At 32.1% G+C, this 26,208-nt stretch overlaps 1 protein-coding gene across 2 annotated transcripts; it reads left to right on the top strand.

Moving 5' to 3' along the window:
* The first annotated feature begins 16,208 nt into the window (after positions 1-16,208).
* LOC115955587 lies at positions 16,209-23,097 on the top strand. Of its 2 annotated transcripts, none has more exons than XM_031073767.1 (7): positions 16,209-18,043; positions 19,342-19,460; positions 20,192-20,818; positions 21,213-21,522; positions 22,104-22,269; positions 22,497-22,599; positions 22,710-23,097. In XM_031073767.1, exons 1-7 carry the CDS (start codon positions 16,880-16,882, stop codon positions 22,825-22,827), a joined length of 2,607 nt encoding a protein of 868 aa, XP_030929627.1. In that variant the 5' UTR covers positions 16,209-16,879; the 3' UTR covers positions 22,828-23,097. The 2 variants fall into 2 exon arrangements, with proteins under 2 accessions (XP_030929627.1, XP_030929626.1); XM_031073766.1 differs by having other exon boundaries at positions 16,707-18,043; positions 20,174-20,818.
* Positions 23,098-26,208: the final 3,111 nt, after the last annotated feature.

Here is a 26,208-nt window from a genome sequence, read left to right as displayed (position 1 = left end):
GAGGGCAACTTTTGTGGTCTCATATATTCATTCACATTATTGTGTAAGAATAATGTCAATAATGTGGTCAAAAACATTTCAATAAGATACAATCAAGAGTTCTATAATTTATAGTATAGCTTTCAAAGCAATTATTCCTTATTATATATCTTATTGGCATATCTTGGATTGTCATGAAAAGGCAGAATGTTTTTTTATTTTTATTTTTAAATCTTGGATGTCTATTTAATGGTTTATATTTTTTTTAAAGATATGACCTCCATATTTAGCTTTACATGCTTAATTAGAACTTTTGGAAGATATAGAAATTGTGGAACAACAGAGTAAATGACTAATGGTCATTTTCAATGATTCAGAAAACTATAATTGGGTTTTGTGGCTCAAATTAATTCCAAGTTGTCCACAAAGAAGTCATGCTGAAAAGTCTCCTGATTACAACATCAGGGTACTGGTTATCAATTTGCTAGTTTTATTTTTTTTGTAAAACCTTGTTTTATTCAAGAATTTCTAGTTGCTAGTCTAATCAACTAGCCCTTAAACCTCAGTTACAATCTTGTGTTTAATGAAATGAGCTGAAAATGAAGGAAGCCATGTTCCCTTGAATTTATAAATAAGATAACTAAAAATATGAGAGTGTACAAACTACTAATAACAGTTAGGTCAAGCTAATGATATCTTGGGCTTTTTTAGTTTTTTGATACAAGATAGAATTCTACTTTAACCTAATTTAAGTATATATGTGTATGAAACTTCCTCCTGGAAACTTAAACTCTGACCCTTTCTTCCCATACCTCACAAGTATTTATTTTTGTAGAGTGACCATCGCACCAATAGTGTGCGGTGATTGGATGTTACTTATCTAATATAATAAATTATCTGTAATTTGATTTAAAAATTAATAATTAATAACCAAATAAGAAGATGCAAATGTAAATTAACATTTTGTTCAGGCAAGTCATTGTTATATTATTTTCAGGCACTCTCATTCACCTTTTCTTTTGTTCAAGCAAGTCATTGTTCTATTTCCCTACAACATTATCCTTAAAACAGATCCAAGTTAAGCATGGTTAATCCAAAAAAGTTTTATATAAAAAGACACGTACCCTTTTTTCCGATTTGATATGTCAGAATTATATAAAAAACAAAATGGCGACAAAACTTCCTTGACCTATCCTTATCATTATAATTATTAGATGGGTTGCATCATGCGCGCATATATATATCTATAATATATTCAGGTGAGCTTTCACCTTATCCATTTCTTTATTTTATTTTACCAATACATGCCAAGAGTTCGAATAGGTTTTACCGTTTTTCATTATCAAAAAAAAAAAAAAAAACCTTGAAAATCAAGGCAAGAGGAAGGAACGTAGTTATGTTGCCAAGCAAATGCATAAAGGCAAGTGGGCTCCATGAGGGAACATTCCTCCTTTCACAACATGATATATAGACCCCAATGCATGACACCTGGAATTAAAAATATGTTCCCAAATTTTAGTATTATTACTAATAAAGTAATAATTTTGAGACGTTTATATCACAATAACAATTGTTATTTGTTGGTGTGACACTATTTATCAAAAAAAAAGAAAGTATTTGATAGGCTGAAGTTACACTTTATATATATATATATATATAAATATAAAATAAAAAAAATTCACAGTACATATTATATTTTGTATGGTATAATATAGAACACAAAAAATAAGAAAAAAAAAGAGTTTTTTATTTGTCATTTTTATGGAACCATCCTTTTAAGTTATCGTAATTTTTATGATTCTTGTTTTTAGAAATTGTCTTTTTTATTTGTTTTTATATACCTATTATTTGCGAAATATAAGAGACACCCCCCTTCTGTTATCATGCTTATATTTAAATAAAAAAATAAAAAAACTTTAAGGATTTTTTTTTTCTTTTCTCTCTTTCAAAAAAGAGTTTTAATGATATCGAATGGAAGTCTACGTACGCATGTAGTCGTGTACTTATTACGACATTTAGATATTTCGGACACTATATGGGAAGTAATTCATGGCTATTAATTAATTGGCCAACCAAAAAAAAAAAAAAAGGCTAATACTAATAGTAAAGGAACTACTCATATTATACCAAGTGATGCTACGTTGAATTTGAAAATTGGATACTATAAAACCAAATTTTAAAATTGGAGAAGTGATTTTTTTTTACCATGCAATAACATCAACTTTAGAAGTAAGTGGTGACATATGCTCTCTCTCTCTCTCTCTCCAAATTTTTAATAGGTAAAAGTTACCATCCATTATATAGCTTAATTACTATAATCACCGTGATACACAGATAATGCAACTACAATAAAGAATTTTATAACTCAACCAGTTTACCTTTTTTGATGTTTCCAACGAAAACATTCAGAGTTTAAATTTTATTATCTTCTAATTATCGAATTATTAAATTAGAAAAAAAATCTCGTAACCACTTAATGAAAAAAAAAATACATCACACAATTTCTAGATTTTTATATTATTATTTTTTTAGATAGAAAACAATCTCCTAGTTTTTGGCCAAGAGTAGATTATTATGTTCAACAGACCCATAGATAGGATGTGCTTTTCAAAGAATATAAAATGAGAACTTTATTATATTTGAAACTCCTTTCCAATGTTGGAACCAAGAAAAAATTCTACATAAAACAAAGGCTACCATATTTCATCTTCCCCCTTAAGTAGTAATGATTAAGTAAAAATAGGTTGGCTAGGGTAGCCTTTAATTCTAAAACCTTAGTCATCGGGCAATTCAAACCCTTCAATCAATGGCCCCGCTAACAAAATAATTTTGTTTGGCTTCAATCTTATGTAAGCATGCTAATCAAAGAACTTAATTAATTCTCTTCAAAAAAAAAAAAAAAAGAACTTAATTAATTACCCCTTTAATATTATCTTGCTACTTTATAGAAAAGATGGCCAATGAGTAGTAGCTTAATTACTTGAGCTTTAGATTGCAATCAAGTATACATTTTCTTTATTAAAAAACTTTCTTGACTTTGAGAGAAAGCAACTTTAAAGAATCTTGTTCTCCAATCACTATAGAGCTTTCAATTGTGGCCTATTAATTAACTCGTTTTATTGTCCCCTTTGCATCCCATGTAAGAGATACAATTAAAAGAAAAGGAAGATTTATTATATATTTATATACACACACAGATGGACCTCATAAATAAGGACCTAGATTTGTTTCATACAAAAATATAGAAATAAATAAATAAACAACCTAAAATTTGTAACTATTTTACAAAAGGCCATTTTGATTTAATTTGGATAAAGAAATATTTCGATACTAATAAATATTGGTGTAATATTTATTTATTTATTTATAAACATATAAGTTATAATTAATATATTTTATAAGTTCAACAGATTAGCTAGTTACATTAGTCCTAATAGCATGTTTTAAAACCGTTTTTATTTCTTATATCGATGAAAACACTTGAATTTTTTTTTCTTTTCAAGCTAATATTTTAATTGGTACATTTCAGGGGTATTTATACCTATTTAATGACCGATTCAGAAAATATCAGTCAACACTACCAGTACAATACAATATTGACAAATTTGCTAATACCCCTTTCTTCTCCCTAGCTTAAATTTTTTTTTTTTTCATAATAAATATATTTATATAGTTATTTAAAGTTTGGCCCCCCAAGAAAATTAATTGGTTCAAAGAGGCTCTAGAAAAATGAAATGAATAGTTAGGTTGTGACGTATGGCCCTCCTGAAAAAATATATAATATAAAAGAATTTTTGAAAATGATTTTCTACAATTTTGGTGTTTTAAGTTGTTAGGGTTATATTTTTTATGTAATAGGCTAATCCTTTGATAAAATGCACTTTACTTGTAATTGGGTAGATTTAAGTTGAGTTTAATACATCAAGAAATATGTTGTTCAAACATATCAAGTGTTAGTATTAAATACATGAAAATTGATCCAAGAAACAAGTGAAAAAAAACTGTTTTATTAAAGATCGACAGATAGCTGCTATCGTGACTAAATGGGAAGCTTGACACAAGCTCAATCTATCAAGAATTAAGATTTCAGGATTTCTAGGTCTAAAATTTGGCTCATGTTGATGTATTTGTTTAGGGTGTTTTTTCTTACAACCCTAGACATATATAAGGCTTATTTTAAGAGCCGTCACATACGCACACAGAGACCAAGAGTTTAATTTTTTCTGTAAGAAGCTACTGCATTTGTATGCTATAGGGTTTTGTAAACAAGTGTTTCCTGATCCTCATTGTTGATGAAGTGAAGAACTTCGTAGCTAACAACAATCATTCAAGTTGCTGGAGTTAGTTACGTACTGAGATCCGTGCAAAGGAAGTAGTCATAGATTGGAGATTTGTGCATCAAAACAAAGAAGGCTACTACAAGATAAAGTCCAATGAGGTATTGGAGCGAAGATTCAACTGTAGGTTGGTATTTTGAGATAGGCTAGGGTAATAGTAAGATTTCTCATACTTGTAGTTGCTTGATTATTGATTAGTGTATTCTTAGGAGCAGTGATGTTAAATTCACCCAGTGAGAGTTTTTTTTTTCTTACGAAAGGTTTTCCCCATTTGTCAATAAATCACCGTGTCAATTTAATTTCCACTGCATTTAGTTTATTTGGTGATTTGTTGGTGCCTCCACGATTTGCATGTAATTTGATCTAATTAATCAACTTGGGTAATTAAATTAATTAACCGGGGTTAAGCTATCTTAACACAACATAAATGACTAAAGTAATTTAGTATTTAAGCAAAAATATTTTCTTAATTATCCTTTTATTTTCATTCAAGCTAAAATAGTTTATTGCACTTCAATTAATATATATGTGTTCCTATTTATTTTATTAACCATTATATTTCATACTAGTTTTTTCCTCCTCAAAATTTTAATGGGGTGGTAGCAGATATGAAGCCCACCTCTATATATTTTTTCTTGAATAGTGTTAAATAGTCGATAAGTTTTAAAAAAATCAATAATCTACCACCTTGTTTATAGAGTAGTTATGCTTGTGTTTATTCTTCCTTTTTCCCTAGAACTATAAAATGAGTATTTTTAGTATTGTCAAAATAATTTTCAAAATAAAAAGGAAGATGATTTTCTAAAGATTTTTTTTTTTTGGATTTTTTATATTTTTTATTATTTTTTACAGTGAAAAGGAAATTATTGTGAGGGCAAAGATGTTGTACTTGCCATGCACAACAAAATATGAACACTTTTCGGCCTTAGCTGTCCATGGACCATCACCTCTACGACTATAGTTACTTTAATCTTTCAAAGATTAAAACGAAAAAAGATAGGCAGCTGGTTTTCTGGCAAAATTGTTCAACCCCACCAGCTCATACATGAATCATGATATCATTGAAGATGGTAGATCGAATTGCAAATTAGAGAGGAGATAAAATGCTCGAGCATACTTGAAATAACCCTTCAAAAAAGTAAAAATAAAAGTAGCTAGCCTCAAAGTAAAAATAAAAGTAGCTAGCCTTATCATATACAGTTTGTGCGTGTGATGTGACTTTTTACACCGTTTGTGCTTGCGATATGACTTTTTTTTGGGGGGGGGTTTGTTTCATATGACTTTTTACACAGTTTGTGCTTGCGATATGACTTTTTTTTTGGGGGGTGGGGGGTTTGTTTCATAGTTTAGCAAGAAAAAAAAAGTAGTGAATCAGTTTAAATTTTTTTAAAAAATATAAGAGATTAGAATAGAGTTTGTCTGTTTAAATTTCAAAAAAGGAGAAGAGATAAAGAGATTGTAAACTGCTGAAAACGTGAGTTTAGTGAGAGGTTTCAAATAGTGAGTTTTTATTTTACAAATTTGTCTCCTTTAAATGAAAAATATACATAGAGATGAAGCTAGCTTTCGACATAAAATGACTTAATATAATAGATAATAGATGTACCACACAAACCAGGAATTAAGCTTGTCCCAAGGATAGATTTGTGAACAATTGTGGAGCACAAATGCCTTTTAAACGTGTGATTAGAGATTTTTAATATCATTATTTAAGTGTTGTGGAAATACGTATGAGTTAAAAAATATTGTGGAAATACATATTGTAGTGTTTAAACATTGAAAACTATTATTTAAACAACTGTACCAAACACCCCTATAAGATTTGAACTTACAGTATGCTGTATATGTTTTATAGTAATTGTTCTTTATCATCAAACAAAAGTATCAATTGAATTTTGATATAGACATCATTCAAATTTAAATCTCTTATTCGGTTATTCCCTGCTAGCTAGACTCTACTTGAAACCTATAACCTATAGTATATTTTCATTAATTCCAAAGAAAATGATAAAAAAAAAAAAACAAAATTAGTGTTTTGGATGAGGTGATCAAATGTGAGACATTTTGGAAACAAACCCAACAAAGACTTTTGACTTGCTACAAGTCTAAAAAAACCAGTACTTGTAGAGCAATCAGTGACGTTTGTTTTTGAGGTTCCTAATCAGTCATCAATCTGGGGGGGAAAAAAAAAGAAGTATATTCTCATTCTCAAAGACACTTGTGCCTCGAACATGACCTTTTTTTTTTTTTTTTTTTTTTCGAGTTCAATTTTCAACATCAGCAGCATTGAAAAAGGAAGCCCAACATACATGAATGATACATATGCTCAACCTCCAATAAGCGTTAAGAGTAAGACAAGGCCCTGATTTCCCTCGTGGCAATTCCTAGATATCAAACTGGTCCCTCTTGTTGAAAAAAGAAATTTAAAAAAAGGACCTCTTACTTTCTACTTTCTTGCTTTGGTACACCCTGAAGTTATTCTCCCTCTAGGTGTTACTGTACTTGTCACCCTATCTTTTTTACTTCAATAGACATAACTTTTTCTGTGATTAAGCTCCACTTGTCCCTCTACTTTTTCTCCCTTTGTGTGCCAGCAGGAGATTAGTATCACCTTTTTCTTTTGATTAATTTAATTAAAAATCCCTAAAATAATATGTTTTTAGCCTTTTAGGTAATTTCACAAAAATATTATTATGACATCAAAATAAGGTGCATGCAGCTCGATTAATTGACACATTCTAATATTTCTAACAAAGATATTTTGGTTTTAAATATTTCATTCCTCATTGTAACAGTCAAATTTATCTCCCCAAAAACATCAAAATTTGGTGAGATACTTTGAAAATTTTGTTTACAATACTAATCTTTAATTTTTGAAATCGGGAATATATATATATATATATATATATATGTAAAGACACAATTTGTAATGACCCTAAAATGATATTGGGTTCGTACGTTTAAGAGCCCAAACAATATAATTTGTAGAGCGTAAGCTTGAAAGGTTAGGCCTGAGTCACCGAACAGCGGTTGGTTGTGGTTTTTATGAAAATTTACATGAGGGTGAACCTGACGTGTCTAACAAGACCTTCTTCTGGTGCAACATGAGTGGTTCCGGTCTTTAGACCTCGTCCGAGGAGCTTAGTATTCTTATTATTCTCATTTTTTAAGACTCCATGGTCTGGGGGACGACCCCCCCTTCAATTGGTTTTTTTTCCCTTTTATACTAACATTTACCCTCCTTCCAGTGTCCACGTGTAAGCTCCACTTTCTGGATTGAGACTTGTCCTATCAGCCCATACTTAGAGTGGTTGGGGGTTGTTGTAAAAGCTGAATAGCATGGTGAAGAGTATGGACCTGTCAGACGCAGAGTTCTTTATTACAGTATTGACAGCTTTTTCACTTGGCCTGCTCTTGCGCTGAGCTCGTCCTTTCCTTTAGGGGCTCTATGGGGTGCCGAGCATAAGATCGTTCTCGGCCATATCCTTAGGCCTTTTTTAGACTTTCACTATGCGTCTTCGACAATAGTTCTCCTTGGCTCAGGCCTTGAGCCCTAATGTAAAGTGGGCTAGGGTCACAAATTCTCTAGCCCCACAATATATATTAGAGTTCTTAGGATAACTTCATTGTCATTGGTAGAGCATCGTTAGGCTAGGGTCCATGGTCCCCTAAATTTGTTTAATTTTAATCTTAATCTTATGTAAAAAAATCTTATTAATATGAAATGGCAAAGTAACTAGGCTTATAACTCCCAATATATATATATATATATGTGTGTGTGTGTGTGTGTGTATAATTTTTCAAAGCATATAATTTCTTAAAAAATTTCAAGTTATGTTTATTTAAATAGAATTACAATCTTGTTTCAAAAAAAAAAAAAAAAAGAATTACAATCTCATTATTTGATAAGTTGTATATATCTATTATTAATGACATAATAAAATCCAATTCACTTATTTTAAAACAAATAAATAGAATTTTATAAACTCAGTGATAGAATTCTCCTAAGAACTTTAAGGTATTTTAATTCATTAGTAATATAAATATTCATTTGTTAAATTTAAACCTAGTTTCCAACATTCAAGCGGACAAATTGTAGTGTCCGTTTTGCTGCCCCTACGTACCTTGTTAGCTCTAGAGTCTAGACCAGATCTATATTGAAATGAACCAAAATGGTTACCTAGTTGGCATCAATCTAATATGAACAGTCAAAACTAATTAAGCTTTACACCCTCATTTGCCGACACTGACCAAGTCAGATTTCCTCTTTGAGGTTTCTATTTGAAGAATATCATAACTTTGGAGGCCTTAGTGACAAATAGGAAGGAATCATTTAAAAAAACAATCTTAGGAAAATTCAAATTATACACATATTTATTTTATAGGAAATTATCTTCAACTGCCATAAAAATTAATTGTCTTAACTCAGAATTTTATATCAGTATATTGTCAATAGACATGTCTATGCATGTGACGAAAATATTTCATGTATTCGTTGTATGTAACAGATCAACATGTCATAATTAGTAGGATTTAGACACTTGTATAGCCTACATGCTACATGTTATAAGACCTCAAATACGTGCATCAAATGCAAAAGATAATTCTTTGTGTGTTTAACAGCCTATTGATGTTTCGGTCCTTATTAGATATAACAACATGGCCTTCCTAATGTTGGTGAGACCAATATATTTATATACATAAACTCTAGTGACACATCCAAACTCACACCTAAATTCACATTAAGTTTATATGTCAATTTGTAATTAGTGTTATAAATCCACTTTTTCACTAAGTATCACCCGTGGCCTTATGGGTAAGTATTGTAATCCAATTTCTCTCTCTCACACACATAAAAGTAAGCTTGTTTCACCTACAATTTTTTTATTTTATTTTATTTTATTTTTATTTATTTATTTATTTATTTTTGCGGTAGAGAGAGCTGAACTGTAGCGTTTCAACACGTTTGTGTGTATATATATCATTCTCATCATTATCACTTAAGCATCTTATTAATCTAATGTGGTTTTCGGTTTTCCCATAATTGTGTATCTTTCTCAATTTTTAAGTGAAACTTTAGAAGCTGTTTGGATGGTTTGTTTCCATAACTCAATTCTTTATTTCCATAACTCATAACTCAAAAATGGTGGGACTCATAGCTAGAAATCCATTTGGCTGCACGATAATTCTGTTTCCATAACTCTGTTTCTATCATTCAATTTTCTGATTTTTGAGTTATGAGTTATGGAAACTGAAAACACATTTTGGCTATTTTCAGTTTCCATAACTCATAACTCAATAGTATTTTTGTAATTAAACACACATGGGACCCACTAGTCATAACTCATCCGCAACTTTTGACCAATCTACCTTTTTTTTTTTTTTTTACTGGGTTTGGTCTTCAGTTTTTTTTTTTTTTTTTTTTTTTTTTTTCACTGGGTTTGGTGAGTTTGGGTACTTGAATGAAAAAAAAAAGTTATACCGAGTGATAGGTATGGGGCCCACAAACAATGTGAAAAATATTAAGTGATGAGTAATGAGTGATGGTGCCAAACGGGTAGGGTATTTTAAGTGATGACTGATGAGTGACGGAAATTGAGTGATGAAAAAAAAGTGATCCAAACAGCCCCTTAATTTGTCATAATTTGATCCTAAAACTGTACATTTTCCTAGTCATGATGTCTGGCTCACACATTTCTTTATCCAAATTCCATATATAGTACATATTTTTTCTTTTATTTTTGATAAACATATTTAGTACATATTGATTGCACAAATTCTGAAATATTTTTGATTTTATGGAGGTATTTTAATTTTTAAATGACAAAGAATAGATAATGCAATTGAAAAAGAGAAATTATGTAGTTCTCATGGTTGAATACGTCAGTTGTTCACTATTCCACTAAAAGACTCCTATTTGTTTAAAATGTTGAATTAGTAATCAGTTTCTATTTAATTTTTTTTTTTGACTCAGCAATTTTAAATAAGTAGGAGTCTTTTAGTGGAATGGTGAACCACATTATTTATCCACCATGAGAATTTTATAATTTTTCGTTAAGGAGGCAAGTTATTATTTCCTTATTACAAGTTACAACAAAAATATGATAAAGCACTATTGATTTTGCTAAGTTGTACATAGTTGAAAATTCGAAATCAATATATTTTGTTTTGTTAAGTTTTTTTTTTTTTTTTTTTTTTTTTTTTTTTGGGGTTTAGTATTATAATTTTCCATTCATTCATCTCTTTTTGTATATTAAAAATCTGTGGCAAATTTGAGTTTACTGAATGCCTAGAGATTTTTTTGTTCAAAAAAAAAAAAAAAGGTTTTTTGGTTTTTAGTGTAGACGGAGATTGAAATCCAGATTTCTTATTTAACTATTAGAGACTTTGTCAGTTGAGTTAATTGGAACCCATATCTGAATACCTTTTTGGTTCCATAAAAAAGGAAAAAGAAAAAGAAAAGAAGCCTCTTTGGCTAAGTGGTGTTATTTTCGAGTTCAAATCCATCTTCCTTATTTGTTGTTCAGAGTTATATAATAATTAAATAAAGAAATAAACCAAAATGTAGTCAAACTTTTAAAAAAGTTTTTTTTATTGGTTGTATTTTTCTTCGTTTTCTATCGAACTTATCTTATTAATATTAATCATTCCTCTGAGAACTTTCCTAAAATTTCGCTTAAATTTCTCTACCTTATTTTTTTGGATAGGTAAATTTCTACCTTTATGCTCGCACAAAGGCACAAGTCAACGTTCGGACTTAAGAAGGACTTTGACATCTTAACGTACATAAGACCTACAATGTGGAAATATTCAAGAATATGTTTTATTTTATTTTTTTTAAAAAATAGTTGTTACTATTGAGAATTAGGTAAGAGAAACCACAATGGAAATTCCGCAAGAAATTGACAAAGTCTAAGAGAAATCTTTTATAATCAATACCGTAAAACATCTAAAAATAGTAAGTTCCTAAAGATAATATTTCCCATGAGTCAGAAATTAATTAGTTGATCTCAATTATATTCTCAAACAAAAAATAATTGATCTTAATTATAAATGAAGGGTCATGTTAATGGGTGCTTTTAAGATAATTATTAATAAACTATTTTAAGAAATTTTTTTATTATACATTTTTATGAGAAATTGAAAAAGTTATCAAAATATTAATTGTTTTTCTTTTTCTAATAAAAACATTTTAAAAATAATTTACTAATAAATGCTTTTAGAATATTCGTTAAAATTTTTCATAAACATTATTGATTAAATTGATCTTAAGAATTCCCGAAAATCTGCCAAAGGCCTTGTAGCTGAATTTGTATCTCTCTATGTATAAAGTACTTGGGGGTCTAGGGAGAAAGGATTTGAACTGCGAGGTTAGTAGCATGTTATAATTATTTCTTAAAAATAAAAAAAAGAATTCCCGAAAATCTGAGACCACTAATGAGAAAGACATGTTTACTTGCAAGTGTGAAAATCTAAAAACACATGTTTTACTAATGACTCCCATACGAATTTCCCGAAAATTGAAGTTTGGACATGTGTTTCTCATTAGGAATAATTTTGTCTATGGTAGCTATGACAATGACAATTTCCCAAGACAAGTTTGCAATTTATATGCACCGACACCAAATTGTTTGTGAAAGATCACAACTAACGTCTTTTTCTTTTGGTACTTCTTAAAATTTAAAGTTTTTTTCCCCTTGACATTTTAATGAATAAACTTTTTTTTTTGAGAGAGTTTCAACCTATGGCGTCTGCTCTCGATGATAGCTCTAATGAATAAACTTATTGTTTCTTTTTATATGGTGAAAAATGCTTTAAATTTATTTCTTGAAAAAGAACAAAAAGGGTCTTTAGCCACTCTTTTTGGAAAATAAATCTATTCTTCGTTTACTATTGCCTCTGTGCAAGTAAAATTTCCATTCAATAATTTGTATTGAACAAAAGGGCCAATTATTGCCATCAAAATGGAATTAAATTATGCCCCTATATGCTAATCTTATAAGTTATTTTCCTTTTCATTATCATTTAATGACCTGTTTGGTGTACTAAATGAAAATTGTGATAGGAATGGTAATTTTTTTTCCTAATAATAAAAGATGTTGTAATATTAATAACTATTACCATTCATACATTTTGTTGTAAAATTAGAATAAAATTAATTGTTAATTATAAAAAATAGAATAAAATAATTGTTATGTGCATATAGAAAGTTTCTATTTGGGTAGATAGAAAGAGAGATTATCTTTTTATAATTGTTATGTGAATGTGGATAGTTTGTATTTTTTTTTTTAAGAAATATATTAATTTTAAAATTTATTACACCTACTATAGAGTAGTTATTACAAACCGTTTAGAGATGAATATCTACTCCTCAATTTAAGGAATAGTCATTACTAAGGAATAACTATTCTTCGTAATGAAGATGTAATCAAATAACCGAATTGTTATTCTTCATGAATAATCATTGCATTATATGATCTATTATAGCATACTAAACATGGCCTATGTTAGTTAAGATGACTTCAACAAGTTTTATAAGCTTCATTGAGGCTTGATTATTTATTTCAACCTCTTTTAATGTCTAGAGTTCAAATTTTATGAAGTAACAAAGTGCTACATACCTCATTATCCTAGCAAGTTGTGTCAACTTGGTTATGCCCTGAACTTATAAAAGCAACTCAAACTTAGCTTGCAAAATTCAACTTTAAAAAAGAAAAAAGAAAAAAAAAATGAAGAATTAATGTCTAGAGTTCAAATTTTATGAAGTAACAAAGTGCTACATACCTCATTATCCTAGCAAGTTGTGTCAACTTGGTTATGCCCTGAACTTATAAAAGCAACTCAAACTTAGCTTGCAAAATTCAACTTTAAAAAAGAAAAAAGAAAAAAAAATGAAGAAAACCATTCTAAAGAAGAGCTATTTGGACTTGCCTCTAACAAATAAAACTCATGAGTAATTGTCTTCACCAACCAAAGCTAATTTTTAGGTAATTTAGAGGCATTTACCTTTGTCAGGCTAAGCGGTTTATACTAATGCTTAAAAGCGACTAATTCAACACTAGTATAGGTCATCTTAATTATTTTGCTTGTTTGTATGACTTAAGTGTTATTTATCAAATGCATTTACTAAATATGGAAAGAAAATCTTGGACAACTTACTACTTGTCTTGAGGTAATAAGTAACATCGTTTTTATACTACTACTATTTCACTCAAGCCAAGTGCATTTATGATCTAATTTCCATTGCCAAAATTGATGATAGTAAGATTATTGATACACCTTATAATAAAAAAAAAAAGATTATTGATACACAACTCGAGCTTAACACACGATTTAACTCATGTGGTGGCTAAACTCTTCATGTTATAGTGTTATACCACTTTCTAATAAAAGGCAACACCTAGTTGGCAACCTAGAATACCTTACATTGACTCATCTAAACATTTGTAATGTAGTTCATATAGTCAGTCAGTACATTTTCGTATACCACAATTCACAAACCACTCACTTTACAACTATTCTTTATATTCATTAAAGGGTACGCTGTTTCTTAGACTCAATTTCTCCTCAAAATCACCCCCTACATTATGTGCCTACATTGATGCGAATTAGGCATGAAATCCAATTGAACATTTATCTACTATTGGCTTATGTTTTATACTTGGCAACTCACTTGTCTTAGTGACAGTGTAGCAAGAAGATATATATTGTTGCATTTCTAGCACAATAGCAAAATATAGGGCAATTATTGATATTACATTTGAGTTTTTTTTAGTTGCATTGATTTCTTCAGAATGTGGGTGTTTTTTTTTTTGCTGAATAAATACTTTATTGATCACTCCAACAAAGGGAAAGACACAGAGGAGAGGGCTTGCGTCCAACATAGATTGTACACAATAATGTCTTTTACGAGAGGACCAAAAACATTGACATCGTTTGCCACTTTGTTCATCACTATCTTCTTCAGGGTACTTTACATCTACGATCCATTCCTTTTGATGATCAAGTAGTTGACATCTTTACTAAATCTCATTTGCCAAACTGATTCCATGATCTTGTATCACTCAACTTGGCTTTCTACAAATCCATATTGAGTTTGAGCAATGCTATTAAATCATTCATTAGTTGTAGGCTATACATAAGAGTCATAGCCCATTACCTGTATAATACTCATTTTACTTATACTTCACTCACAAAATATGATTAAAAATAGGGCAAATTACAACTTACCTATCTGTGATTTGACTAAAATTTAAGTTACCTATCTATGGTTTAAAATTTTACACTTTACTTACCTAAAGTTTGACTGAAATTTAAGTTGCTTACCTGTGATCTGAAATCCTATGATGCAAGTGTTCCGCTAGATTCTTTTTGATCTAGTTTTTTTGTTTTGTTTTTTTGTTTGGAGGAGAGAAATATAAAAGTGAAGCAAAATCACATATTTAGCCATTTTTAAAATAGAGGTGGGTTAAGGAAATCTAATTGAACTAACCTCAAGTGGGTAACGTATTATATTTCAAATCACAAGTAGACAACTTAAATTTTGCCCAAACCACATGTGAGTAAGTTGTAATTTGCTTTTATAAATAAGTTTTTTCTTTGTACAGTTTCTATATACAGCTGAATAATATACAATTATTCTAATATTTTCAAAACACTTACAACATAATTGGAAAAAATAACTCATTGATAAATCATTTGAAAAAAAAAAAAAAAACTAAAGCACTCTCTTAATAACAACACAATTTTAAGGAATGTCTTTGGTCCCTTTGTAAAGCTTAAAAAAAAAAAAAACCTTACAAACAATATTTTCCTCTAATTAGTAAAAGAAAACCCATAAAATATTTGTTACTAAAAATTGTGAATCTCTTACCCAAAAAAAGGCAATTTCTTTGTTTCTTAATTTCAGTTTGATAGAACTTCTTGGACATGATGGGCACGCGTTTAAACTTGTCTAATAAAGATTTCTTTGTGTAACGAATTTATCTACTTCTTCCAACTAATTTAAGGGCCTATTGTTACTCCCCCCAAAAAAAAAAAAAAAAAATTTAAGTTCTTATTTGTTTGAACTTAAAATGTCTCTTATTTTTAGGGTCAATTTATATACAATATATCATTTCTTCTAAATATAATCATAATTTTATTACTATTATACAACTTTTATATTTTTTTTATATTTTTATAATCCATACAATTCATATGAATGCAAAAATGTTTGGATGACAGGATATGGACACATAAATTTGGATTTGAGTAATTAAAATCCAAATACTTTGTTTGAATAATTTAAAAAGAATCAAAGATTTGGATTTGATAAATCCACTAAAGATTTTAAAATCTAAAATCATTGAATTTGAAATAAACTTTTAAACCCATAGAATCTTAGAAATCTATAAAACATACTTTAATATTTAGAGATTTAAAATTAAACCATTTTAAATCCATCACTTTAAAATTCAAATCCAAATTCAAGTATCTAAAACTCAACTTTATGGAAAATACAAAACACATTCTAATTTTCAATCCTAGCTCAATCACTTAATAAATACGCAAACCATATCCCAAGGGTTAATTATGTGGAGTTTAGTGGAGACTATGTGCTTTACTAAAAGTTAAAAAAAAAAAAAAAAACACTATGTCCTTCTTTATTATTGGCTTCCCTAATCACACATTATGACGTGTCAAAATCCAAATTATTAATATCAAAAAATCTACGTGTTCATCCACTATGGATCACCTCTCTCTCTCTGATCTTTAGATCCGCTGTCTCTCCTTTCAATTCACAAAGCAATAAAAATTTATAAAAATAAAAAATAAAAAATAAAAAAATCCATTTTCAATTATAAAAAATAAAAAAATCCATTTTCAATTATAAAAAATAAAAAAGCCATCTCTTTCTCTCTCTTTCTCTCTCTCATTTTGTAATTTATAAATTCTCATACCATCCTCTTCTTTGATCTCTCTTTTTCTGGGTCTTCAACAGAAATTTTCACCATTTTCACCCAAAAAAAAAAAAAAAAGTTTAGGGTTTTGCAAACATAACACACACATACAATACATATATATATATATACACACACATATAGGAGCTTCTTCAAAGGTACGTTTCCTTGTTCTGCCATTTTGCCCTAATTTCCACAATTCATTTCAAAGCTTCAATCTTTTTCTTCCATCTTCCAATTGATCCAGTCAAAAATTTTAAATTGTGGGTATATATATTTTTAGATAGGGTTTGGAAATTTATTTATTTATTTATTTTGACTTTGTTATTGTTTATCAGGTGGTGTGTGTTAATGACACTGTGAATTTTAATTCTGATTAGTGGGGTACTGTTTTTTTTTTTTTTTTGTATGAGTTTGAGAAAACCCAAATTGGGTTTTTCTTTTTTTGCTTTTTTTGGAGGTTTTGTATTATAGAGCAAAAGGTTTTTTTTTTTTTTTTTTTTGGTTGAGAAATGGAGGGTTAAGGGTTCAATTGTAATGGTGGGGTTGCATTGTTAGAGGGATTGAAGGTGGTGGTGGGTTCTGTTGGTGGGGGAATTGGGAATTGGGAATTGGGTGAGGATGACCGATTTTGAACCACTGCAACAGAAACCGGAATCCACTGATGCCTGCTCTGATTTTGAGCGTGGATTGGAGGAATTCATGCGTGGGCACTTGGATGAATGTATGTCATTCGCATCGTGTAGCTCTGCACGGACTCCAGATGATGAGGATGATGAGGGTGGTGATCAGCTCGTGAGGAGGAGGAGGAGGTCTGCTTTGGAGGGTGATGATTTGGCAGAGTCTTCGGCTGCAAGGCATCGCCACTCTCGTATTTTGAGTAGGTGGGCTGCCCGCCAGGCACAGGAGATGATAACCACCATTGAGAGGAGGAATCGGGAGTCAGAGTTGATGGCTCTCGCGGGTTTGCACACTGTTTCGATGCTGGACTCCTCCTTTTTGAGGGAGTCGCAGTCCCCGACCTCTAGGCGGCAGGGGGCTGTGGAGAGGCCGAGCACTCAGGCGTCTACGATTTTGCAAATGTGGCGCGAGTTGGAGGATGAGCATTTGTTGAGTCGGGCTCGTGACAGAGTGAGGGAGAGGTTGAGGCAACGGAGGAGTGTTGAGGACTCTAATACTAATATGTCCAGTACAAACATGTCAGATAGTCGGGAGAGTGAGATTCAGGGGAGTTTGGGAGACGTGAGTGAGAGTGAAAATGACTTTGGCAGTTGGGCCCATGATCAGATGGGGTTGCAGAATGAACGTGTGGATAATAACAGGTCTAGTAGGGAGCAATCTCCCGATCTTGGCGATGTTGAGAGGGAGAGAGTGAGGCAAATAGTTCGGGGCTGGATGGAGAGTGGCATTAGTGAGCCTTCTTCAAATGTTGCTCAGAGGAACAATAGTCCCAGATCAGAATGGCTTGGTGAAACAGAGCGTGAAAGGGTGAGAATTGTTCGGGAGTGGGTGCAAATGACAAGTCAGCAGAGAGGAGCTCGTGGGAGCCGGCGGGAAGATCAGCCCACTGGACCTGGTGATCAGGTGGATCAAGTTCGTGATGGGTTGGTTACTGACCATGATGAAGGCCAACCTGAGCATATCCGTAGGGATATGCTGAGGTTGCGTGGAAGACAGGCTCTACTTGATTTGCTTGTGAGGATTGAGAGAGAAAGGCAGAGGGAACTTCAGGGTTTGTTGGAGCATCGGGCTGTCTCAGATTTTGCTCATCGCAACCGCATTCAGGTCAGTTGCTTATCAAGAAGGTTGTTCAATTTTTCATACTTCTAAGCTACTAATTTAAGTCCCATGATATTGAATATGTTATATTTTCCCCCATCAACAGGAAATCGATAGTGTAATTGTGCGTTTAGCAAGCCTGTGTGTTTAGCAAGCCTAAAAATTAAAATAAGCTAGCCTTTAGCTTTTTGCCACAAATTTGTATAAAAGCTACCAAAAATTATATCTTTTGATAAACACTATGCAAATAAGCTACTGGAAAATGGATAAAAGTTGGCAAATAGTATTTGATTGTGGAATTGAGCTGCATAATGTTTATAGATTTTATTTGTAGAATAGAATTCCATGGTGTGTCATGTAGCTGTATACCATTGTAATTAAAATACTCTGCATTTGTTTTGGAATTGATAAATCAGTTTCTGAAGGATAGCTTTCCCCTGCCCCAAGAAATGTTTTAGTGTGTAACTCCCAAAGTTCTTCCTTGCAGAGTATAGGCTGAACCTGCAAGTTATGTAAATACTCTTTTTCGTTCTGCTTCTTTACAGTTTTTACTGGGATTTTCTCCCTATTTGCTTTTATCTCATTAGGATATAGTCTGGACTACTGGACTTTTCTTTCTAGTTTTCTTCATTAAGAAGCTTGAATTTGTTGAAATTTATCTAGATCTATATGATTATGTAAATATTAGTCTTTTTGAAAAAAAATTATATTAGATAGGTCTTGTCTAGCACATTGCACTTCCTTCTATTCTAGGTTGACATGAAGATATTTTCATGTATTTATATATTGCAAAACACTCCTTCACCATCTGTTTTTTTCCTCCTTTAGTTGTAGATATTAAAACACCAGAATAAAATCATGCTTGTATGGTTGGATGCTTATTAATTGTAATTATATTATAAAAGGTAATATTTATTGTTGAGAGAAGGCTAAACTTGCTATACTTGTATTAAGTCTTCGCTTAGGTGAGATTAGATTTGTTTTTTTCTGGAATTCTTTTGATATAAGGTAAATGATTGTAACATGTTATTATGGAATCAGTTCCTATCAATTGACTTTATGTCATTTGCTAGTTTAAGATTTTTATTTTTTACATGTATATATTTCAAGTTTCAATAGATTTTATTATACTAATGGTGTCCTAGCTTGTGATTGTGTGTTTTTTGTACTTGGTACTCAAAAACATTTTCAGTGAGGTCAGCTTTAGCACTTGTTAGCTGATGTGATGTTTTGTTATACAACATTAGGATGTTTTGCTTGCCAGTATAGCCATGGTTTGCTACTAATGCCAATACATTTTCCAGTCACTACTTAGAGGCAGATTCTTGCGAAATGAAAGACCTGTTGAAGAGGAGAGACCTCCTTCTATGGCAGCGAGTGAGTTAGTTCAGTTGAGACAACGACATACTGTTTCTGGTTTAAGGTACACAATCTTTTTATTTATTTTATAATCCTTCAGATTTTTTTTGTTGTTGGTTTTTTTTTTTTTTTTTTTTTTGGGGGGGGGGGGGGGAGATCTGATCATGTTATGTGTTTTGGGATAGCCCATAGTATATACTCTCTGGCTTTGTATTAGTAGCCTTGATCATTGGGAAAAAAGATGGTGGAGAATTTACATGGTTTTAAATGATTGGACAACATCCTGTCCAATCTTCATTGTTTTACCTAATCTGTTTGGTCATCTCTTGATTGTTCTCATGTCTGCTTGATCCTTTGTTGAATATGTATAAAATAAGATTTCTGAAAATATAATTTTTTTAGTATTTTGGGATAACTTTAAGTACCTTGATAAAAAATTTTCTGTGTCTTGCTTGCTCTGTAGCATGTGTGACACATGCCTGCACATTATCTTCTTATATGCAGTTATATTCAGTTTCTTTTCTATTTGTTTTCTAAATTCTCCCCTTTAGATGGTTGGAGCTTGGATGTATACTTTGCATTTATAGAAATACAAAGCTCATCTGCATGTGGTGTACATTGGGCATTTCTCTTCAATTTTTTTTTTCCCAATTTATTTTACAAATTTTTGTATTGATAGTCATTGTCTTTTATTTTAAGAAGCACAAGAATTATATTGATTGTTGCTGAAATATAAAAGGAACTGTAGTGATTGTTAGTTGATTGGTTCAATAACAGGTTCACTTTCTCTTTTAGGGATGGATTCCGCTCCAGATTAGAAACTATTGTTCGTGGTCAAGTAGGCAGCCATTCCGATACCACATCTAACAATAATGTCAATGATTCTAGAAATGATCGGACTCAAACAAACTCTTCACAGGACATCCAACATGAAAATCATGAACAATTACAGTCCAGGAGTCAGGAAAGTGACGTCAATCAGTTGCCTGATCAAACAGTGAACTTGGAAACCCACAGAGGTGTTGAGAATATAACTTGGCAAGAAACTGCTAATCAAGGAGGGGATTGGCAGGAACAAATTACTGAAGATGAGAGAGCAAACTGGCAACAGACAACCTATGGTCAGTTTAACGGGTGGAGAGATGACAATGTTGAAGATATGGATACAAATTGGCAAGAAAACTCAGTCAATGATTGGACTCAGGAACCTTTAAGGAATACAAGTGGGGAGGAGGGGCATCGACAAGAAGCTCAAGGGGTTTGGCGTGAGGATGGCTCTCGGGAAACTGTTGAAAATTGGTCAGAAGGGCCTTCTGCTCCTCCAAGAAATCGTCGTGCTGTTCCATTTAGAAGATTCAATAGATTTCATCCGCCAGATGATGATAATGTGTACAGTATGGAACTCCGGGAACTTTTGAGCAGGTATTTGATCATTTTCAGAATTTTCATAGGTGTTAAGACCCCCGTGGATGTTGAACCTTTGCTTTTGACATTCACATTGTTAGACTTATGGTTAAGTGATTAAATTCACAATTTCCTAAAAGCTTAAGTTTTTGGGACAATCGGTAATTTAACATGGTATCAAAGTAGGAGATCCTGAGTTCGATCCCTGGCTTTACTCTACCTCCCATTTTAAAAATGTTAAATTCCCACTTGCTGGGCTCCCACTTATTAAGGGAAAGTTTAGGCCCACAAGTGAGGGGGAGTGTTAGACTTATGGTTAAGTGATTAAATTCATCATTTCCTAAAAACTTAAGCTTTTGGGACAATCAGTAATTTAACACACATGATGGACTTTTTTTCCTTAATGTTGTAGGAGAAGTGTTTCTAATCTTCTTCGTAGTGGGTTCCGTGAAAGTCTGGACCAATTAATACAGTCATATGTGGAGAGGCAGGGTCGGGCTCCCATTGACTGGGATTTGCATAGAAACTTACCTACACCAACTCCTACTTCACCTGAGCGGGATCAGGAGCAGAGGGATGACCAGAATGAGGATCAACGTGATGCCATTAACAGACCTTCTCTTGTTCTACCATCTCCACCAGTGCCCCCTCCACAGCCGCTTTGGCACCAGGACTTGCATCACACTGGCTGGTCTCGTCATAGCATGCATCGCTCAGAAATGGTGAGCAATCTTTCTTCTACAAATTATGGAACCAAATATTGCTGTTGCTAATAAACTCAATTTTCCCCATTAAGTTTCATGTCATGCATTTTGTTTCTTTTTATCATAACGGTAGAACAAGTTGAAGCTAGCATTAGGACTTCCTGACTAAATGGCATGTTTTGCATAGCCTTTTAAGGTACGACCCTTAACCAGATATGGGGTCATTGAAGTATTGGAACTATAATCGAGGATATTAAGATTGAGGTCATTCCAATATTTTGTTACAATCGTGTGTTATGGTTGTGGCCATCTGAAATCATCTAATGTGTATTTATATGGAATATTATTGATGTAGCTTAATAATTCATGGGATGTCCAGGTTAGTAAGTCTTGTTTGCAGTGCCAATAAGACATGTTCTGCTGATGATTAACATAAATGGGAAGTGTGCTGTGATTTGGGACTAAGGCCTGGTTGTTGTTGTTGTGGGCTGTGGTTTTTTCTCTTATGTTCAAAACCTGTGAATTCCAGATCTATCTCCAGTTTACATATTATATCTGCCTTTTAAGTTGCCCCTAATGTGGATATTGATTTGGATCAGGAATGGGAGATGATTAATGATCTGAGGGCAGACATGGCAAGACTTCATCAAGGCATGAGCCACATGCAGAGGATGTTGGAGGCCTGCATGGATATGCAACTAGAGTTGCAGCGTTCTGTCAGACAGGAAGTCTCTGCGGCTCTGAATCGATCAGCTGGTGAAAAAGGTTTGTTTACATACTCAATACCGTTCATCATTATTCTACTTTTTAAAATTTTAAAAATATATATGTTTTTTTTTTGGGGGGTGGGAACAGAATGTAAGTGCTGCTCCTTCCATTCACATTTCCTTCATTGTTGATTTTCTTTTATCATAATCATGAAATACATTGATTGTTTATGCTTCTATCTTTGATCTTATATAATTGAGCTGAAAGAAGCAATTATGTTACAGGCTTGGGTGCTGAGACATCAGAAGATGGGTCTAAATGGGGTCATGTGAGGAAAGGAACTTGCTGTGTTTGTTGTGATACCCATATTGATTCACTCTTGTACAGGTATACTTGCACCAATATTTTGAACAACTTTTATTATTTTCTGTTCTGAGGGTGTGCTGATTTTTGTTGTTGGCCGTGTTCCTTCCCTTAAAAACTGTAACCTTTTGCAGATGCGGGCACATGTGCACTTGTTCAAAATGTGCAAATGAGTTGGTTCGTGGTGGAGGAAAATGCCCATTGTGCCGAGCGCCAATTGTTGAGGTGATCCGAGCATACTCCATACTGTAAAAAGAAAGGTTTACAAGAAAAAGAAAAAAAGAAGAATAAAAATTATTAGTAAAATGTGCGGTGAGATCTGAGGGAGTAAATGTCATTTCACTTGCATCAAATGGAAGCTCTTGAGGTTCTTGTCTTGTCTGTAGAGTAGTAGAGTGTTTTAGTAATTGCCAATGTTTTTCTGATTATATATGGAACATCATGCATTGTATAATTGGAATAACAAATGGCATTGTTGATTCATCATTCTTGCGTAAATAAAATGTCGATTCTTTTTATTTATTCCCCTTCTGTTACGTCTCTAGTATATGTTTGAGAAATCATCCAGTTCTTAAGACAATTGCTAGTTTCCATCTACAATAAAAATTCCCTAATAGACCGTTTTTAAAACGAACTCTTCAAGCAATCAAGATTACAACTTTTGATAGAATTTTCCTCTTACTAAAACCAACAACACTTATGAATCATCTGTTAAAACCATACCTCCCGAACTCCTGATGTCTCTCTTCATGGACTCTCTCACCTTGTCCATATAACAAAAACGGACTCCTCTCTCTCCCTCACCAAAATTCTATTTATATATATATATATATATATTTTTTTTTTGTTTTTTGTTTTTATCTTTGTTTAATTAACAGTGTTAGATTTCTCCATCCTAGGTCCTAACCTTAAGATGAGCAACGCTAAAGCGCAAAAAATGTAACTACCTTTTTCACAGCATATTGAGGTAACAAATTGCTATAGGTGCAACACGATTTTCATATGAACCAATCACGTCACAACAGTAATTAAGGGAAAAAAAAAAAGTCAGAACAAAGTTTTTTTTTTTTTCTTTTTCCTTGAATAAAGTAAAGATAGAAGTCTTTAAAGGCTGTTTGGATCACTTTTTTTAATCACTTAATTTCCGTCATTTATTACTCATCACTTATTACTCATCATTCATCACTTAAAATACCCTACCCGTTTGGCACTATCACTCATTACTCATCACTCGATATTTTTTACACTATTTGTAGGCCCCATACTTGTCACTCGGTGTAGCTTTTTTTTTTCCATGTACCCAAACTCACTGAACCCAGTGAAAAAAAAGAAAAAAAAAAAGAAAACCCAGAAACCCGAACCCAGTGAAAGAAGAAGAAAAAGAAAAAGAAAAAAGAAGAAACCCAGAACTGAAGACAGAACCCAATGAAAAAAAAGAAAGAAAAAAAAAGAAAGAAAGAAACCTAGAACTGAAGACCGAACCCAATAAAAGAAGAAGGAAAAAAAGAAGAAGAAGAAGAAAGAAAGAACTGAAGACCGAACCTAGTGAAAGAAGAAAGAAGAAAGAAAAAAAAAGGGAAGAGCTGAAGACCGAACCAGGAGAAGAAAGGAAAAAAAAAGTAGATTGGTCAAAAGTTGCAGCTGAATTATAACTAGTGGATCCCATGTGTGCTTAATTACAAAAATGCCATTGAGTTATGAGTTATGGAAACTGAAAACAGCCAAAATGTGTTTTCAGTTTCCATAACTCATAACTCATAACTCAAAAATTAGAGAATTGAGTGATGGAAACAGAGTTATGGAAACAAAGTTATGGCGCAGCCAAACGGACTTCTAGCTATGGGTCCCACCATTTTTGAGTTATGAGTTATGGAAATAGAGAATTGAGTTATGGAAACAAGCCATCCAAACAGCCTCTTATATTCCCTCTCTTTTGGTTTCTCAAAAAAAAAAAAAAAACCCTCTTTCCATTACAATAATACTCTTGTTGGGATTTGAACTCTAGCCACTTTTAAAAGAACACAAGAAATATAATGTTCCTACGCCATTGTCTTTAGAGGGCCATGTTACTCATGTCTTGTGGGAAAAGGAAAATTATGGGGGTTGAACTATAAAGCCAGTAATTTAGATGTGGATTTGCCTTGGTGAGAATAATAATCCTTAAAACAGACAAAATCATTGTATTATAAAAAGAAAAAAAGGAAGTCAAAGAAAAAGAGAGAAATGTCACAAATTAAATTAGGAACACTTTCATCAATCCTAATAGAAGTCTACATGAGGTGCAATTCCTTCATAATGTGTGACAATGAGGCTGTCCAAATTCGATCTGGTACCCGATAAACCAAGTGATTTGACTGGGATTGATTTGAGACTTGATCAAATCCATACAATGTGATGGTTGACGGCGGGACAAGTAGTGGGTCTTTGCAAGAAAATTTGATTCCAACCGATCCGAGCAATCTCCATCGTTAGACGTTGCCATTTTTTGCCGATATGATGGTTTCTTTACCATTCTCTGCAATATTTTGGTCAAATCTTGACTAGATTTGATGAGATCTAAACAGTGTCGAAGAGATCTCGAAGAGATTTGATGAGATCTCAATAAAGTTGACACCTAAGTTGTCTAAATCACTGTTCCTTCAGGATTGATGGTAGGATTGTGGGAAGTTTTGCTGAAATTAATTTAATTTTTTGATGATGTAAATAAGAACACAAAAAAATCCAATCATGAAGAACACAAACAGTTGCTATAAACAAAACAATTATAGAATTTGTACACAATACAACAAATAGAAATTTGTAAAATAAATGGAATTACTCACAAGTTGGATGTGTAAAGAATGAATGGTGCAAATCTGATCAAGATTACTATTTGACACTATCTCCTTGAGGCAGATTTTGTCCTCACAATCAGTGCTTTAAGTTTCTTGGACTTCTATCTCCCAGGATACATTGATCACGACAAACAAACGAAGCACAATAGTCGGGATGCTATAATGAACAAAATGGTCTCTCTCTCCCTCTGACTATGAACATGAAATGGAAAACTAAAATTTTTCTAGAATAAATAAGAGATTTACTATTTATGATGGTGCAACATGAATAGACATATTGTTCTATAATAAAAAAATACTGCACAATAAACAGACATAATCTCATAAATGTCCATCATCTTTCTTATGTGGGAAACACGGATTTTACCACTTACACCACGTATAAGTGGGCCCTCTAAGAGTCAATTTCTTATTCACTCCTTAAATAGTTTTAGGTAATGATAATGTCCTCATGGACGAGAATATGTTCCACTTTGGACCTATGCGTATGCGTCCCACTTTAAGTTTGGCTGAAAAATAGCCAACCAAACACTTGCTAAAACCCATATTTCCAATAGATATTGTGTGTTAATAAGATTATTATATATCATATATATTATATTAAAGGTGAAGCACAATCAAAATCTAAATTAGTTTTTAATTGTTGTATACTTTTGCACCATGTGTTCAATTTAATCTTTTTAATTTAGAATCCAAGTGGCTCTTCATAATATATAGCGCAAAAGACGAGATGACAACCTTACTCACCTAGGTAAGACCACCTCATCATCACTAGAGTTAAATGTTTCTATGTGTAAGC

Source organism: Quercus lobata, chromosome 8, assembly GCF_001633185.2.
Source record: "Quercus lobata isolate SW786 chromosome 8, ValleyOak3.0 Primary Assembly, whole genome shotgun sequence".
NCBI classification, from domain to species: Eukaryota; Viridiplantae; Streptophyta; class Magnoliopsida; order Fagales; family Fagaceae; genus Quercus; species Quercus lobata.
This window is presented reverse-complemented; position numbering and strand designations above follow the sequence as displayed.

Coding starts and splice junctions, on each gene's coding strand:
- LOC115955587 (XM_031073766.1), top strand. CDS start 16,880: ATGACCGATTTTGAACCACTGCAACAGAAACCGGAATCCACTGATGCC. Junction 21,523..22,103: donor GCATGCATCGCTCAGAAATG/GTGAGCAATCTT, acceptor GATTTGGATCAG/GAATGGGAGATGATTAATGA. Junction 22,270..22,496: donor TCGATCAGCTGGTGAAAAAG/GTTTGTTTACAT, acceptor ATTATGTTACAG/GCTTGGGTGCTGAGACATCA.